The sequence below is a fragment of the Mobula birostris genome, chromosome 5 (genome assembly GCF_030028105.1).
Source record: "Mobula birostris isolate sMobBir1 chromosome 5, sMobBir1.hap1, whole genome shotgun sequence".
Taxonomy (NCBI): Eukaryota; Metazoa; Chordata; class Chondrichthyes; order Myliobatiformes; family Myliobatidae; genus Mobula; species Mobula birostris.
In genome coordinates this window covers 20,101,767-20,118,058 of record NC_092374.1, presented here as the reverse complement: position 1 = coordinate 20,118,058, position 16,292 = coordinate 20,101,767, and the positions used below count along the sequence as shown (strand labels likewise).

The 16,292-nt window shown below is 43.0% G+C and overlaps 1 protein-coding gene across 4 annotated transcripts in view; it reads right to left on the bottom strand.

Annotated features, from left to right (window-relative positions):
- wdr17 (WD repeat domain 17) overlaps positions 1 to 16,292 on the bottom strand; it is a 154,837-nt gene that overhangs the window by 118,494 nt on the left and 20,051 nt on the right. For 3 of the 4 annotated variants that reach the window (XM_072257670.1, XM_072257672.1, XM_072257671.1), the window contains 2 exons: positions 6,892 to 7,020; positions 266 to 449 (listed from right to left, as the gene is read on the bottom strand). In XM_072257670.1, the coding sequence (XP_072113771.1) occupies positions 266 to 449; positions 6,892 to 7,014 (307 nt within the window). In that variant the 5' untranslated portion in view covers positions 7,015 to 7,020. Of the gene's footprint in view, positions 1 to 265; positions 450 to 6,891; positions 7,021 to 12,045; positions 12,095 to 16,292 lie in introns of those variants that run through there. The other variant, XM_072257669.1, reaches the window with a different exon arrangement.

Here is a 16,292-nt window from a genome sequence, read left to right as displayed (position 1 = left end):
CCCATTGCACTTCATCATGAGAAATTCCTTTGTCTTTACCCATTCCTTCCCCATCTTCTCTGCTGCTGAAAACTCTTTCGCAGTTCTGATGGAAATACCTTAAACCCGAAGGGTTAACTCAGTTTCTCTTTCTACAAAGCATATCTGATCTGCTAAGTGTCTCTAGCAATTTGTTTTTTTTTTTGTTTTTACTTCCTATTTCTAGCATCTGCAGTTTTTTTAAAAATTGATTTTCATGTAGGAGTGTGAATATTTCATCTGGTACCTTTGGTGTTGTCCAGTCTCGCTATCACCTTGTGTTCTGCCACATTCCAAATAATGACAAGGTGGTCTGCACTAGCACTGGCAAAGGTGTCGGGGCTGTGCGGGCACCAAGAGATGGCTGTGATAGTCTTCTTGTGCTCAGACATGATCGAATGGAGCTTGAATTCATTGTACCTGTGATCGAGCTGAATCATCAACAAACTAAAATTAGAAACAATTTTTACAGAGAATAATTAATCACTGACATCTCACCCTTTCATGTTGTTAGGTTAAACAGAGAGCACAGTGAGCACACAGATAAATACAAAGTCTGGACTTAGTGTAAATTTTCTTTAAAAATATGCAATAGGGTAATAAATCTTTCCAAGTTTAATCAATATTAGTATTGCAGATTAAAGAACTCTATAAGGATACCCACATAGTTCTACTAAATAACTAAGGGTGAGAAGGCCAGAATCAGTCACTGTGTGTCAGTTACCAAAGTTCAAAGTAAATTTATTATTAAGGTACATGTATGTCACCATATATAACTCTGAGACTCGGCTTCTTGCAGGCATGTCCATAGAATAATACATTAGGACGGATAAGTCCCCGGGGCCTGACGGAATATTCCCCAGGCTGCCCCACGAGGCGAGGGAAGAGATTGCTGAGCCTCTGGCTAGGATCTTTATGTCCTCGTTGTCTATGGGAATGGTACCGGAGGGTTGGAGGGAGGCGAATGTTGTCCCCTTGTTCAAAAAAGGTAGTAGGGATAGTCCGGGTAATTATAGACCAGTGAGCCTTACATCTGTGGTGGGAAAGCTGTTGGAAAAGATTCTTAGAGATAGGATCTATGGGCATTTAGAGTATCATGGTCTGATCAGGGACAGTCAGCATGGCTCTGTGAAGGGCAGATGGTGTCTAACAAGCCTGATAGAGTTCTTTGAGGACGTGACCAGGCATATAGATGAGGGTAGTGCAGTGGATGTGATCTATATGGATTTTAGTAAGGCATTTGACAAGGTTCCACACGGTAGGCTTATTCAGAAAGTCAGAAGCCATGGGATCCAGGGAAGTTTGGCCAGGTGCATTCAGAATTGGCTTGCCTGCAGAAGGCAGAGGGTCGTGGTGGAGGGAGTACATTCAGATTGGAGGATTGTGACTAGTGGTGTCCCACAAGAATCTGTTCTGGGACCTCTACTTTTGGTGATTTTTATTAACGACCTAGATGTAGGGGTAGAAGGGTGGGTTGGCAAGTTTGCAGACGACACAAAGGTTGGTGGTGTTGTAGATAGTGTAGAGGATTGTTGAAGATTGCAGAGAGATGCAGAAGTGGGCTGAGAAGTGGCAGATGGAGTTCAACCCGGAGAAGTGTGAGGTGGTAGATTTTGGAAGGACAAACTCCAAGGCAGAGTACAAAGTAAATGGCAGGATACTTGGTAGTGTGGAGGAGCAGAGGGATCTGGGGGTACATGTCCACAGATCCCTGAAAGTTGCCTCACAGGTGGATAGGGTAGTTAAGAAAGCTTATGGGGTGTTAGCTTTCATAAGTCGAGGGATGGAGTTTAAGAGTCGCGATGTAATGATGCAGCTCTATAAAACTGGTTAGGCCACACTTGGAGTACTGTGTTCAGTTCTGGTCGCCTCACTATAGGAAGGATGTGGAAGCATTGGGAAGGGTACAGAGGAGATTTACCAGGATGCTGCCTGGTTTAGAGAGTATGCATTATGATCAGAGATTAAGGGAGCTAGGGCTTTACTCTTTGGAGAGAAGGAGGATGAGAGGAGACATGATAGGGTTTGAGGGTTGGCACAACATTGTGGGCCAAAGGGCCTGTACTGTGCTGTACTATTCTCTGTTCTATAAAAACCATAACATAATCAATGAATCAACTCGGGCATTAACAGTGTGCAAAAGACAACAAAGTGTGCAAATACAAAAAGAAAAAAAGTAATAATAATAAATAAATAAATAAACAATAAATACTGACAGCATGAGTTGACGGGTCCTTGAAAGTGGGTCCAGAGGTTGTGGGTGTGTCCTGGATGGTGGGGGTCCCTGATGATGGATGCTGCTTTCCTGCAACAATGTTTCACAGCACCAAGAACAGGAATCATTGCAGCTTACCAAGTAAGCCAACAGCTGGTGACTAGGAAGCATACACAAGTGAGTGGTAGACCCAACAACAACCATGCGCCCAATGTCAGAAAAACCAAGGAATTGATTGTGGACTTCGGGAAGGAGAATTTGAGAGAACACATAACAGTTCTTATCAGGGATCAGCAGTGGAAAGGGTCTCAACTTCTCTGCAGATCCATCCTGGGCCCAACATATTGATGTGATTATGAAGAAGGCACACCAGCAGATATATTTCATTCGAGCTTTGAGGAGATTTGGTATATCACCAATGACTCTAGCAAATTTCTGCCGATGTACTGTGGAGAGCATTCTGACTGTCTGCAGCACTATCTGGTATGGAATAGTTACTGGACAGGAATGAAAAGAAGCTGCAGAGGGCTGTAATCTCAGACAGCTCCATCATAGGCACTAGCTTCCCCACCATGGAGGACATCTTCAAAAGGCAATGCCCCAAAAGAGGTGGCATTATAATTGAGGACACCCACCAACCACGACATGTCCTCTTCAAGTTCAAATTTATTGTCATTCAATCGTACACATGCACACAGCTAAATGAAACAACATTAATCTGGGACCAAGGTGCAAAACACAGTACACATATTGTGTCCTTGAGCAAGGCACTTAACCACACATTGCTCTGCGACGACACCGGAGCCAAGCTGTATGGGTCCTAATGTCCTTCCCTTGGACAACATTGATGGCATGGAGAGGGGAGACTTGCAGCATGGGCAACTGCCGGTCTTCCGTACAACCTTGCCCAGACCTGCACCCTGGAAACCTTCAAAGGCGCAAATCCATGGTCTCACGAGACTAACAGATGCCTATTATATTATATACAGCACATAAATTAATATTAACACAATAATATTAACAGATAATGTTAAAGATTCTGTAGAGGTACAAGTGGACATTAGTGCATATTTGACATTTAAATATACAAATGCCTCTGATGCTGCATTAAGTAATGTGTATTGGGTGGTAGCAGGGTGTTCAGAAGTCTCACAGCCTTGGGGAGGAAGCTGCCGCCCAGCCTAACAGCTCTTTTTCTTATACTGCAGTACCTTCTGCTTGATGTAGAAGGTCAATGAGATTGTGGGATGGACGAGAGGAGTCCTTCGCAATGCTGAATCTCTCACCAGTCCTCACAATCCATTGCAAGGTCTTGCAGACACATGACTCGCAATTCCCACAACATGATGGTGATACAGCTGGTCAGGACCGCCTCGGTGGTGCTCTGGTAGAATGGGGTCGGGAAGACTTGCTCACCTCAATCTCCTCAAGAAGTGGAGGCACCGCTCTGTTTCCTTGTCTAAAGAGGTGGTGTTGCGATCTTCTCATTACTACCATCAGGGAGGAGGTACGGGAGCCTGAAGCCACACACTCAGTCATTTGGGGTCCAATGTTCTTGTTGGTTTCTTTCTGTGAGGGCAACCTGTTAGTTTTTTGTGTGTGTGTGTGAGAGAGAGGGGTTAGGGGTTTAATGCTATTATAGCTGTTCTTTTCTGCGAGTGTGAGGGGAGTTGATGTCTTTTCTTTCAACAATTGGATTTTGAAAAATAAAATGAACCTTTGAACATATCAGTGATGATAAACATGATTCTGGTACTGATTCAGGAATTACTCATTTCCCCAATCACAAGACTTTATTTATATTCTTGCAACACATAGGAAATGGTGACTTTAGGACAATGATTCTCAGAACATTTTAACACTAGCAGTTGTTCCATATTGGGAATAATTAATGGAGATGACTTGTGAGTCATTGACTCTCATCATTATATGACTATGTTTTAGCACTGAAGGCTTCTTTGCACCAGGATCAGAGTGACTGACGGCCAGTGATAAAGAACCTGCACTTATTATAAATTATTTATATTACTTTCTCAAATGTTCAAAGTTTAAAGTAAATTTATTGTCAAAATTAAGAGAAGCTACAATATGCTGCCCAGAGATTCACTTCCTTGTAAGCAATCAAAGTAGAACAAAGATATACAATAGAATCAAAGAAAAACTAATGCACAAAGACTGACAGAAAAAAAAAACAATGTGCAAAAGAAGACAAACTGTGCAAATATAAATAGAAAAAATAATTACTAAATAAATACATAATACTGAGAACATGAGTTGTAAGGTCCTTGAAAGTGAGTCCGGAATTTGTGAATTTAAGGATAAGATACATTTTCTGCTAAAGCAAAATATTTTAGATTCTGGAAGTCAGAATCTAGCAGCAATTGCTGAAATACTCAGCAGGTCAGGCAGTATCTGTGAATAGAGAAACAGGGTCAGCAGTTGATATCAATGATGCAGCAGATCTGGAAGAAGTTAGAGATGCAATGTTTTTAAGAAGGGGGAAACAAGGGAGGGAATGAGAGAACCAAAGTAAAGGTCTGGTATTGGATAGAAGTAAAAGCACTTAAATGAAACAAGGAAAGGTGCTGTGAGTTAAGAAAATGTGTGGCAATATGGCAAATCCTCCAAGAATACCACAAACTTGTGGAGTTTGGAGGCGAGTGTGCCTGAGTGATCTGTTAAGCTATGTTGGCTGGAGTCAGGGCCTTGTGCTTTTGCTCTTGGTAGGGTCACAAATGCCAAAAATGTCAAAGGATAGAGGCCAGGCTCAGAGTGGTCCACTGGTCCTCCAGGTTCATGGGTTCAGCTCAGCACTATCAACCCCGAATGATCAAAAAAAATTGTTACGGAAACAGCAATGAGATTCCTTTTGTATGGCCAAGGACACAGAGATGAAGGTCCTTCATTGCTGCCCTAAACGCCAGTGGAATAATGTGCAATTAGTAATTAATTAATGGGGCAAATATAGATATTGAGCTTAGAGGTATTAAGGAGAATCAAGAGCACAAGGATATTGCTAAGACTTGAGGACGTGAGATATATGCTAAGGCTGAATAGGTTAGAACTTTAGTCACTGGAATGCTGGAGAGTGATGGGAGATCTTATGAAGATTTACAGAATTATGAGGTGTATAGATGGGGTAAATGCTTGCAGACCTTAACCCTTAAGGTTGGGTAGGACTAGAACTAGAGGTCATAGATTTAGGGTGAAAAGTGAAATATTTAAGGGGATTCTGAGGAGGAACTTCACTCAAGGGATGGTGCAAGTGTTGAACGAGCTGCCAGCTGAAGTGGTGGAGGTGGATTTAATTGTAACACTTAAGAAATGTTTTGACCGATACATGGATGAGAGGGTTATGGTCCACGTGCAGACAGATGGAACTAGGCAGAAGACCAAGCTGGGGTCTTCTATTTGGGAGGAGAAGATGGCGGCGCAACACAGCTCGCAGCGGCCACTCCGGTGGCGATGTCTGTTATCTGTCAAGTAGGATGCCATGCGCAATCCTGATTTGATGGAGACGGACGACAGAGCACGGAGGAACATCTGGAGAAACTTCTGAAATGCCTGCTTCGCTGCTGCTGCTACTGTGTGGTCCGGAATCTCCGGCGGAGAAGGCCCCGAGTCCTCGGCTTTGCTTGTTGCTCGGCAGTCGGGGTGGGGTCAAAGTGCTCGGCAAAGGATGGTGCTCGGAGAGGCTGTATCGGAGAGCTGGTCAGAAGCTCTAAGTTTTCAGACAGACTCAGAGTCTGCTGAGGTCGGGTGCTTCCAATGCATCTTGGCAGGTTGTCGGTGCTTGGAGGTTCATGGCAGGGAGAGTTTCTCCTTTCTACCGCCTGTGTGAGATGATGATCGATCGGAACTTTGAGACTTCTTTTTTTACCGTGCCCATGGTCTGCTCTTTATCAAATTATGGTATTGCTTTGCATTGTTGTAACTATATGTTATAATTATGTGGTTTTGTCAGTTTTAGTCTTGGTTTGTCCTGTTTTTTGTGATATCATTCTGGTGGAATATTGTATCATTTTTTAATGCATGCATTTCTAAATGACAATAAACGTGGACTGAGTGTCCTCATAATCTAAAAAAAAATCTAATCTAAAGCTGGCATGGGCTGAAGGGCTTGCTTCTGTGCTGCAGTGGTCTATGATTCTCCTTTATACTTGCTGAACTCAACATCAAGGTCCATTGTCAGAAATGTGCTCAGTGAGGAACTGTTCCTTATAGTCTGTTTTGATCTTCATTGGAACAATGTAGAAGGACAGAAAATTAAAGAGAATTAAATTCAGACAACACTAAGTTTGAACTCATCCTTCCAGAGTGAAAGGTGTTCTTCAAAATTTTCTCCCATCTGCATTTGGCCTTAAGTTTCACGGACAACAAACTCGACAAGTACTTTACGTCTCTGCACTGTAATGGTATTGGAAAACAACAAAATTTCACATCATATAAAACAGTGACAATAAACCTAATTCTGATTCTGACAAGCGCGTTCCTGCTTCCTCTGAAATGAGTGACCTCTCAGACACTGGGGAAGGAGGGTGGGATGGGAAATGCCAATTTGGGGAGATACTGCACATAGGATGAAGACAACACCAGGCTGTCACACCAGAATGCTCCAGAACCTTTTCTATTCTGTTTAGCCATAGTGTTTGACTTACCTGGTAAACATAAATAGCCAGTGTAGCACAATAAGCAAATCTGTCTCCACTGGCAACACAGACGTCTTTGTTCCATGGTTGACAGCCGGCGGCCAGAAGTCCCACTTGTTTAACCTGCGACATCTTCACCTGTGAGCATAAGATTCCCATGTTAAGACCATCAGACCAAAAGTCATAGAAGCAGAACTGGGCCATTCGGCCCATCAACCCTGCTCCACCATTCTGTCATGGCTGATTTATTTTCCGTCTCAACCCCTTTCTCCTGCCTTCTCCTTGTTACCTTTAACACCCTCACTAATCAAAAGCTATCAAACTCTACTTTAAATATGCCAAATAACTTGTCCTCTACAGTCGCCCGTGGCAATGAATTGAACAATGTAGGAGGTCAAGGATAGAATATTAAAGAGAATTAAATTGAGAACAAAAATAATTTTGGACTCACTCTCCCAGACAGAAAAGCGTCCATCGAAATTTTCTTCCAAATTGCACTTGTTCTTAAATCACCTGCTATAGGCATAAGACTGAAACTATGTCAGATACTTTGGATAATAGTTGACAACTTCTGGTGGTGGGCATTGTATTGGTAAATGACACTGCAGTTTTCTCACATAGCCCGGAAATCCAACAAGGTGATTCTGCAACAACCAAACAACCTGAGCATGGAGCAGTGCCAAGTAGCACAGGAGAACTAAGCAGATATCAATGGCCATCAAGAGGCAATTGTCCCTAATATTATGCCAGCCTGAACACACATTCATATTCCTCTTCCTCCTTGTAGACAGAGTCTCCCTCATGAAACCTGGAAATCACAGAGATTTGAAATACCTCACACAATATTTCAGTGCCTGATCAACGCATTTGCATTCAATTTTCTTAAAAATCTGCAGATGCTGAAACTCTGAAACAAAAACATTAAAATATCTGGATCAGGCAGCCTTTGTGGAAAATAAAAAATTGAACATTCATGTCCAGGACTTGTTTTTTGTCAGAACTGAGTCAGAGAGGAAGAAAAATGTTAGTTGTGAGTTGCAGGGAAGGTGGGAGAGGGAGAGATGGAGAGGACAAAGGGAATATCATTGATAGGGTAAGCCACGGTTGCTCACTATCTGAAAACTGTTGCAGGCAGAAACCCTTTCCACACCTAAATAAGGAATAAGGTAACTGGGGAAAAGTATGGGGGGGGGGGGGTTTGTCTGAGGTAGTGTGTTTGTTTCTTTGTGTGTTTTTTTTAATACACAGATTGCGGTGGGCACATGGAACACACTGCCAGGAGTGGTGGTAGAGGCAGATACATTTGAGACACTTATGAGACTCTTAGATAGGTATGAGGATGAAAGAAAATGGAGGGAGTATGAGATGGAAGAGCGAGATTGATCTTGGAGTGGGTTAAAAGACGATGGGTCAAAGGACCTGTACTTCACTGTACTGTTCTATGTTCACAAACCTGAACAAGCACCATTAAGTGCTGTATCCTTTGGTACTACTAACTGGAAGCTAAAATTAACCCAAGATTAGTTTTGCCAAGTCTGGAGATAATAACCCAAATGGCCTCTATTTGTGTCATAATTTTCCACAATTCAATGAAATAGAATAGAGGATAAGGAGAAAGAGATAGAGTATTTTTGCTGTAATTTCAAACAAAAATGGCTTTATTCAAATTAGCAACTCAGTGCTGAAAATAGAATTCCATAACACAGGCTGTATTCATCCACTCCTGGCTAATGCATTTCTATTTCGAGAATTTTGCAGGTACAGCTCTCTTTATTGTATTTTAACAAAAGATGATTAACTGACTGACTACCATTATTCTTGTATTCTTATATTAGTTCTGCCTAAAGTTCCAGGGAACTTTAATCACAAGGCTCATTCTCAGTCCTCGATATGAGGTACATAAAGATCCATGAATAGACATTGTTATCTTACTGAATGTCGATACATAGACATTGTCCCCATTCTAAACACAGACCCATAGACAGACACATCACCTTACTGAACAGTAGATCCACAGACAGACACTGTCAACATACTGAACCTGTGTCCATTGACAGACACAGTCATCTTACTGAAAATAGATCCACAGACACTCTCACTTCACTGAATGTGAATCCATAGGCAATCACCCTACTGAACACTGTCACTGTATTAAATGTCGAAGCATAGACAGACACTGTCACCGTACTGAACATGAATCCATAGATGAACACAGTCACTTTACTGAAAATGGATCCGTGGACATTTTAGTGAACGTAAAGACTTGCTTTATTTGTCACATGTACATCGAAACAACAAAATGTACAGTGAAATGTGTCATTTGCCTCAATGACCAAGATAATTCAAGATGCGCTGGGGGCAGCCCACAAGTGTCGCCATGCTTCCAGCGCCAACATAGCATGCCCACAATTTACTAATCATAACCCATATGTCTTTAGAATGGTGGGAGGGATCCAGACCATCTGGAAGACAGAGAGAACGGAAAAAACTCCTTACAGTCAGCAGCAGGGATTGAACTGCAATCTTACAGCTGATGCTGTAAGTATTTCACTACATGCTACACTACTGTATTTCTAATGTGGATCCACAGACATACACTGATGCCTTCCTGAACACAGGGAGACAGTCACCTCTCCATGCATAGGTACCCTTGCTTAGTACTTCCTCCCTCTCAGTAATGTGAGCTGCTTTATATAGAAGACTTCACATTTTATTCTGCTGCCGAAATCGGAATCCGCCACAGTCAGTCATGTCCACCGTTCAGGATGCACTTTAAGAGTGAGCCCCAGCAATGATTCTACCTATTTCTGGGGGACAATGATTCTTCACTTGCACCCTGTAAAACCAGCAGATTTGTCAGAAACAGAGAACTGTCGAGACCTGATCTCACGTCCTGTAGCCAACTGCACCGCCCATTAAAAAAGGCTCAGCTGAATTAGGTTAACTTGTTACAGTCTGGACTCTGCTATCACCTTTATTTGCTTGCACTAAACAAACATGAAGAATTTTAGTCATATGGTATAGTCCCAAAATTTGATTCCATATTATCAATGGAAATGAATTTCTAAAATGGGGAACCAAACACATTCCTGAATTAGAATGGTTTTGAATGATAAATTTCAACTTCGTATACATTAATGCGTAAATTCCCTCCCTTGCAGACCTTGCCTCTTGCTCTATCCTTCTCACTGTCCTCTGCATCTCATCTCTAAACTTCTGCTGTTCTCATGAAAGTTCAACAACCCGATATATTAACACAAGAGATTCTACAGATGCTGGAAATCCAGAGAAACACACACAAAATATGGGAGGAACTCAGCAGGTCAGACAATGGCTACGAGAAGGAATAAGTAATCAATATTTTGGGCCAAGACCCTTCATCAGGACTGGAAGGTAAAGGGGAAGAAGCCAGAATAGGAAGCTGGAGGAGAGGGTAAAGAGTACAAACAGGCAGGTGATTGGAGAGACCAGGTGAGTGGGAAGAATATAGACCATAGATATTGGAGCCATTCGGTCCTCTGAGTCCACACTGCCATATGATCACGGCTGATTTATTTTCCCTCTCAATCGCATTCTCCTGACTTCTCCCTGTATCCTTTGATGCCTTACTGATCAACTTCTGCTTAAAATATACCTGATTTATGGTGTTGTAAAGTATCACACCAATTACAACTGAGGGCGAGAGGGAGGGTGAGAGAGTGGGTGTGAGAGGGTGAGGGCGAAGCCATGTGGGGGAAGGACATAAGGGGGGGGAAGAGGGTGAGGATTGAGGGGTCTGGGAAGGGGAAGGATGAGGGTGTGGAGGTGATGGGGAGGGGAAGGGGTGAGGGTGAAGCGAGTGGGAGTGCATGAGGGGGGAGAGAGGGTGAGAGGCTGGGGGAAGGGCATGGGGAGGGTGAGTGTGATGGGGTGAGGAGGTGAGGGGGATGGGGAGGGGGAGGGCATGAGGGTGAGTGTGTGCGGGAAGGGGAAGGGAGTGGCTACAGAGCTTTCCTCTCTCATTTAACTCCAGTGAAAGCAGTGAAGATGGCAGAGCAAGTATAAGCACCAACTCCTGCAAAACCTGCAGGACTCAGAGAGAACCTGAGTTGGGTTGAACGACTTATGTGACTCCTACCACTTTTGGGGTTTTGCAGGTTAATGCAAAGGTAGTTAGGATGCTTTAGGTATGGAAAGAGATTAGTTGAAATGCTGTTCCTTTACACTGTGAAGGAAACAGCAGATATTCAACCTGCAATACAGTTAGAACCCTACACCCACTATACACCTATTGCTCAAATCCACACTGTAGACATTTTCTTCCCATCATTATGAATAATGCTTTGTTTAGGGAGCAACACTAAGGACGATGTTTAAATAGGAACAAAGGAACTAAATTATAAGGTAAGCAGGCTGAATTATTTTTGCCATTTGGGCATTGCAAGTGCGAGGTTCACTCTGATTTTTGCTGCTCCATCTATCCCTTCGTATATCTTTTCTTTCATATGTGACAGATCACAACAGGGATGTCAGATCACTGATCAACAGCAGGCTTCAAACGAGAATCCCGCTGTCGTACACAGAGCAGGACACATCAGCTCCTCGCTTGCCAGCTGCTAAGAAGAGGGAGGGTACAGAGCTGCGACTAAAAATAACAATTTCAAACAGAAAGAGGACAAAACAGAGCAGAATATTCACAGTGCTTTTCTTGTGTGTTTCTCAGAACAGCACTTTCATTAAAAGGCTCAGATCTGGAGATTATAATAGATAAATCATAATATTATAGTCACAGCTTTTGGCTGATCAGCAAGTTTTTTATTTTGGGGTCTTTGAACAGGAATCCTGAACAAATTCAAAACCACTGCGTTTACACAATCTGTGCTAAAAGCAGATCTTGGGTTGCCATGGAGATCCTGTAGGAGGAGACAAAAAAAATCAAGGGATCTTTCAATCCTAGTCTCCTGCAGTCGGTTTGTATACATGTGTAATGCACCGTGCTTATAGTATACAAATTCCCCTCACAAAAGCAGCATACAGATGATCTGTGAAACGCTATCTTTTAAGTACCTAAATTTTGCTTTTCCCTTGCCATTTCCAAATTAGGCCAAAATCGAGCCATGAGTTACAGTATGATCACAGTTGTGCAGTGCAGTAATCTGTTTCCTGAGAAAATAGCGTTCCTACCTTAACCTCTGCATTGCTTTCCGAGAACCACTTGAGGATTCCAGCATCAATTTCAGGATCCATCTGCCCCAGGAGAACAGCAACCTCAGGGAGCAGGGGTACCTCCTCTTGTTACCCCTCACCCTGATCCAAGCTGGCCATTAAGCAGCACAGCTTTTACTAAGGGATGATCCAGAAATAGAGCCAATGCCAGTCACGCTGCTTGGAGAAAAGCACCGTCAGTAGCCTAGCAACTGGAGGTTTCTTTATTTAAATAATTTTTCTTGTTCTTCCTGAGACACACTCTTGTTTTTTTTTAGTGGACTCTCTCTCTCCTCGCACGTGCACTTTCACACACACTCACTCTCCTCCACACACTCACTCACTCTCCCCCACTCTGCCTCACTCACTCTCTCCTCACACATAGACTCTCGCACTCTCTCTATCACACTGCCTCACACACTGTCTCTCTCTCTTCACACATGGACTCTCGCACTCTCTCTCTCCCACTCTGCCTCAGACACACTCTCTCTTCGCACTCTCACACACACACTCTCTCTCCTCACACATGGACTCTCGCACTCTCTCTCTCCTCACACACTCACTCACTCTCCCCCACACACTCACTCTCTCCTCACACATGGACTCTCGCGCTCTCTCTATCTCACTGTCTCACACACTCTCTCTCTCACACACACACTCTCTCTCCTCACACATGGACTCTCGCACTCTCTCTATCTCACTGTCTCACACTCTCTCTCTCACACACACACTCTCCCCTCACACATGCACTCTCACACTCTCTCTCACTCCCTCCCACTCTGCCTCACACACTCTCTCTCTCTCATACTCTCACTCTCTCCCACTCTGCTTACACATGCACTCTTTCACACTCTTTCATACACTCCCTCTCCCTGTTTTCTCACACTCACACTCTCTCACACACACAAATACACTGTCTCTCTCTTCCCCCCACCACACACACACACACACACACACACACACACACACAGTTCCTTTCTGTATATCAGTTCAGTAAGCTACCTGTCTTCCTTTGAGCATCTCTGCTTGGTCACACAACTCCAACTCGATTGCAAATGCCTGCAAAACTTATAAAGGACAAGAAGATATACTCCATCAGATTTCTCTGATATAATTGGCCATCCAGTGTTAAAAAGATAAATTGGGCTCTGAATGACACATTAAAATCTGTACTATAAAGTTAATTTAAAAATGAACCATTAAGATCTCTCAGCATCCGTCAAATCACATTTTTGCAAATAAATTGCAGTTTATAAATGCTTCACGTGAAGTGAAAATGTCAAAGATCAGTTGTAATTATAACTTCAAAGCCAGATTTTTAAAAATTTCATATGGAATTAACTGATCTGTTGTCTGGCATATAAATGTGTAGAAGCTCCCTGTTATTTGAACAAGCATAGGATAACTTAAGGGTGAAAGGGGAAATATTTAAGGGGAACCTGAGGAAGAAGTTCTTCACTCAGAGGATGTTGCGAGTGTGGAATGAGATGCCAGTGGACGTAGTGGATGTGGGTTCAATTGTAACACACCAGAGAGTTAGAGTAAATATGTGGAGGGGAGGAGTATGGTCCAGGTGCAAGTTGATAGAACTAGGCAGACTTACAGTTTGGCACAGACTAGTTGGGCTGAAGAGCCTGTTTTTGTGTTGTAATGCTCTATAACTTGTCCGACAATTTTCTTTCTGTTGATTAAGAATATAAGGGATCCGAAGAAGAGTAGGTTAGGCCCGAGTCACCATTCAACAAGATTGTTAATGATCCTTTGCCTCAGCTTTAGTTACCCACCCAAACGCTTGGTTCCTGGAAATTCTGAAACAACGAGTCATAGAGATGTACAGAATAGAAAAGACCCTTCAGCCCATACATGTCCATGCTGACCAAGATGTATATTCAAGCTAATACCATTTCCGACTACTTGGTTTATATATCTCTCTCAAACAGGAGTTCCCAACCTTTTTTTCATGCCACAGTCCCACAGACCAATACCACTAGACAATGGGTCTCTGGATCTCGGGTTGGGAACCCCATGCAGACTAAACTCTCGTTATCCAATAGCCTGTCCAACACACTTCTTCAATGTACAAATATAACGTACCTGCTTCAACCACTGCCTTTGGCAGCTGGTTCCATATATTCACTGGCCGCTGTGTAAAAATAAAATATGTTCAACATCCAAATAGTCACAGCTCACAACCTCTTTTGTAAAGATAATCTTACTAACCAGGTGATGTAGTGCAGGAAAGTAGCATCCCAGCTTCGACAGTGTGAAATGTGAGGAGGATGTTATGAGAATGCAGGGTCACTTGGACAGGCTGGGTGAGTGGGCGGATACATGGCAGATGCAGTTTAATGTGGATAAATGTGAGGTTATCCACTTTGGTGGTAAGAACAGGAAGGCAGATTATTATCTAAATGGAGTCAAGTTAGGAAAAGGGGGAGTACAACGAGATCTAGGTGTTCTTGTACATCAGTCACTGAAAGCAAGCATGCAAGTACAGCAGGCAGTGAAGAAAGCTAATGGCATGCTGGCCTTCATAACAAGGGGAATTGAGTATAAGAGCAAAGAGGTCCTTCTGCAGCTGTACAGGGCCCTGGTGAAACCACACCTGGAGTACTGTGTGCAGTTTTGGTTTCCAAATTTGAGGAAGGACATTCTTGCTATTGCGGGAGTGCAGCGTAGGTTCACAAGGTTAATTCCCAGGATGGCGGGACTGTCATATGTTGAAAGATTGGAGCAACTGGGCTTGTATACTCTGGAATTTAGAAGGTTGAGAGGGGATCTTATTGAAACATATAAGATTATTAAGGGATTGGACACGCTGGAGGCAGGAAGCATGTTCCCGCTGATGGGTGAGTCCAGAACCAGAGGTCACAGTTTAAGAATAAGGGGTAGGCCATTTAGAATGCAGTTGAGGAAAAACTTTTTCACCCAGAGAGTGGTGGATATATGGAATGCTGTGCCTCAGAAGGCTGTGGAGGCCAAGTCTCTGGATGCTTTCAAGAAAGAGATGGATAGAGCTCTTAAAGATAGCGGAATCAAAGGTTATGGGGATAAGGCAGGAACTGGATACTGATTGTGGATGATCAACCATGATCACAATGAATGGCGGTGCTGGCTCAAACGGCCGAATGGCCTACTCCTGCACCTATTGTCTATTGATATTCTAGTCTCCAACCTATGATGGCAATAAGTCATATGCCTTCAACATCCTCTCTACCCATGTTGCCACTTTCAAGGAACTTTAGTCTTGAACCTGAACTTCCTTCTCCCTGTTCATCAACATTCTTCATTGCCCTACCATTTAATGTACATGCTTGGCTCCTATTTGACTTCCCAAAATGCATCATCTCTCATTTGTTGGGATTAAATTCCATCGGACTGCCAATCGGAAACGTTACTGCCCTTTGCTAAAACAGTTTGGATTAAATTAATTCATCTTGAGTCCTGTATATCTTAACCTTCTGGACCAGCCTACCAAGTGAAACCTTGTAATATGCCTTACTAAGGTCCATATGGACATTTACAGTCCTGCCTTCAATTCTTTTAGTTACCCTCTCAAAATATTTAACCAAATTAGTGATGCAGGAATCCACCCATACAAAACTATTACATGAGCCCTCATGATCATATTGAATTGATTGAATTGACTTTATTACTTACTTCCTTCATATACATGAGGAGTAAAAACCTTTACCTGAGGCTTGGGAAGCCAGGTAGCCTACAGTCCTACAGTTTCCCACCCAACCAGTTGCTTGTGTCCATGATCTCCGGCTCAGGTGTCAGATCTTCAGAGAGAGTGTCATTCACAATTTGTTGCAAAGCTCTCGTCGTCACATCCCTGCCACTTCACTGGGATCTACCCTGGGCCCAGCATGTAGATGCAACCATGAAGAAGGTGGGCTAATGGCTTTAAAGTCTTAGAAGTTTAAGGAGATTCAGCATATCATCGAAGTCTCTTGACAAACTTCCACAGATTTACAGTGAAAGCATTCTGACTAGTTGCATCCTGACCTGGTAAAGAAACTCCAATTCTCAGGAACACAGAAGACTACACATACATAGTCCTGATGAAGGGTCTCAGCCGAAGACATTGATTGTTTATTCATAGATGCTGCCTGACCTGCTGAGCTCCTCCAGCAGTTTGTGTGCATTGCTCAAGATTTCCAGCATTTGCAGAATCTCTTGTGCTTAAGGGGCTACACAGATTGGAAGACTCAGCCATTTTC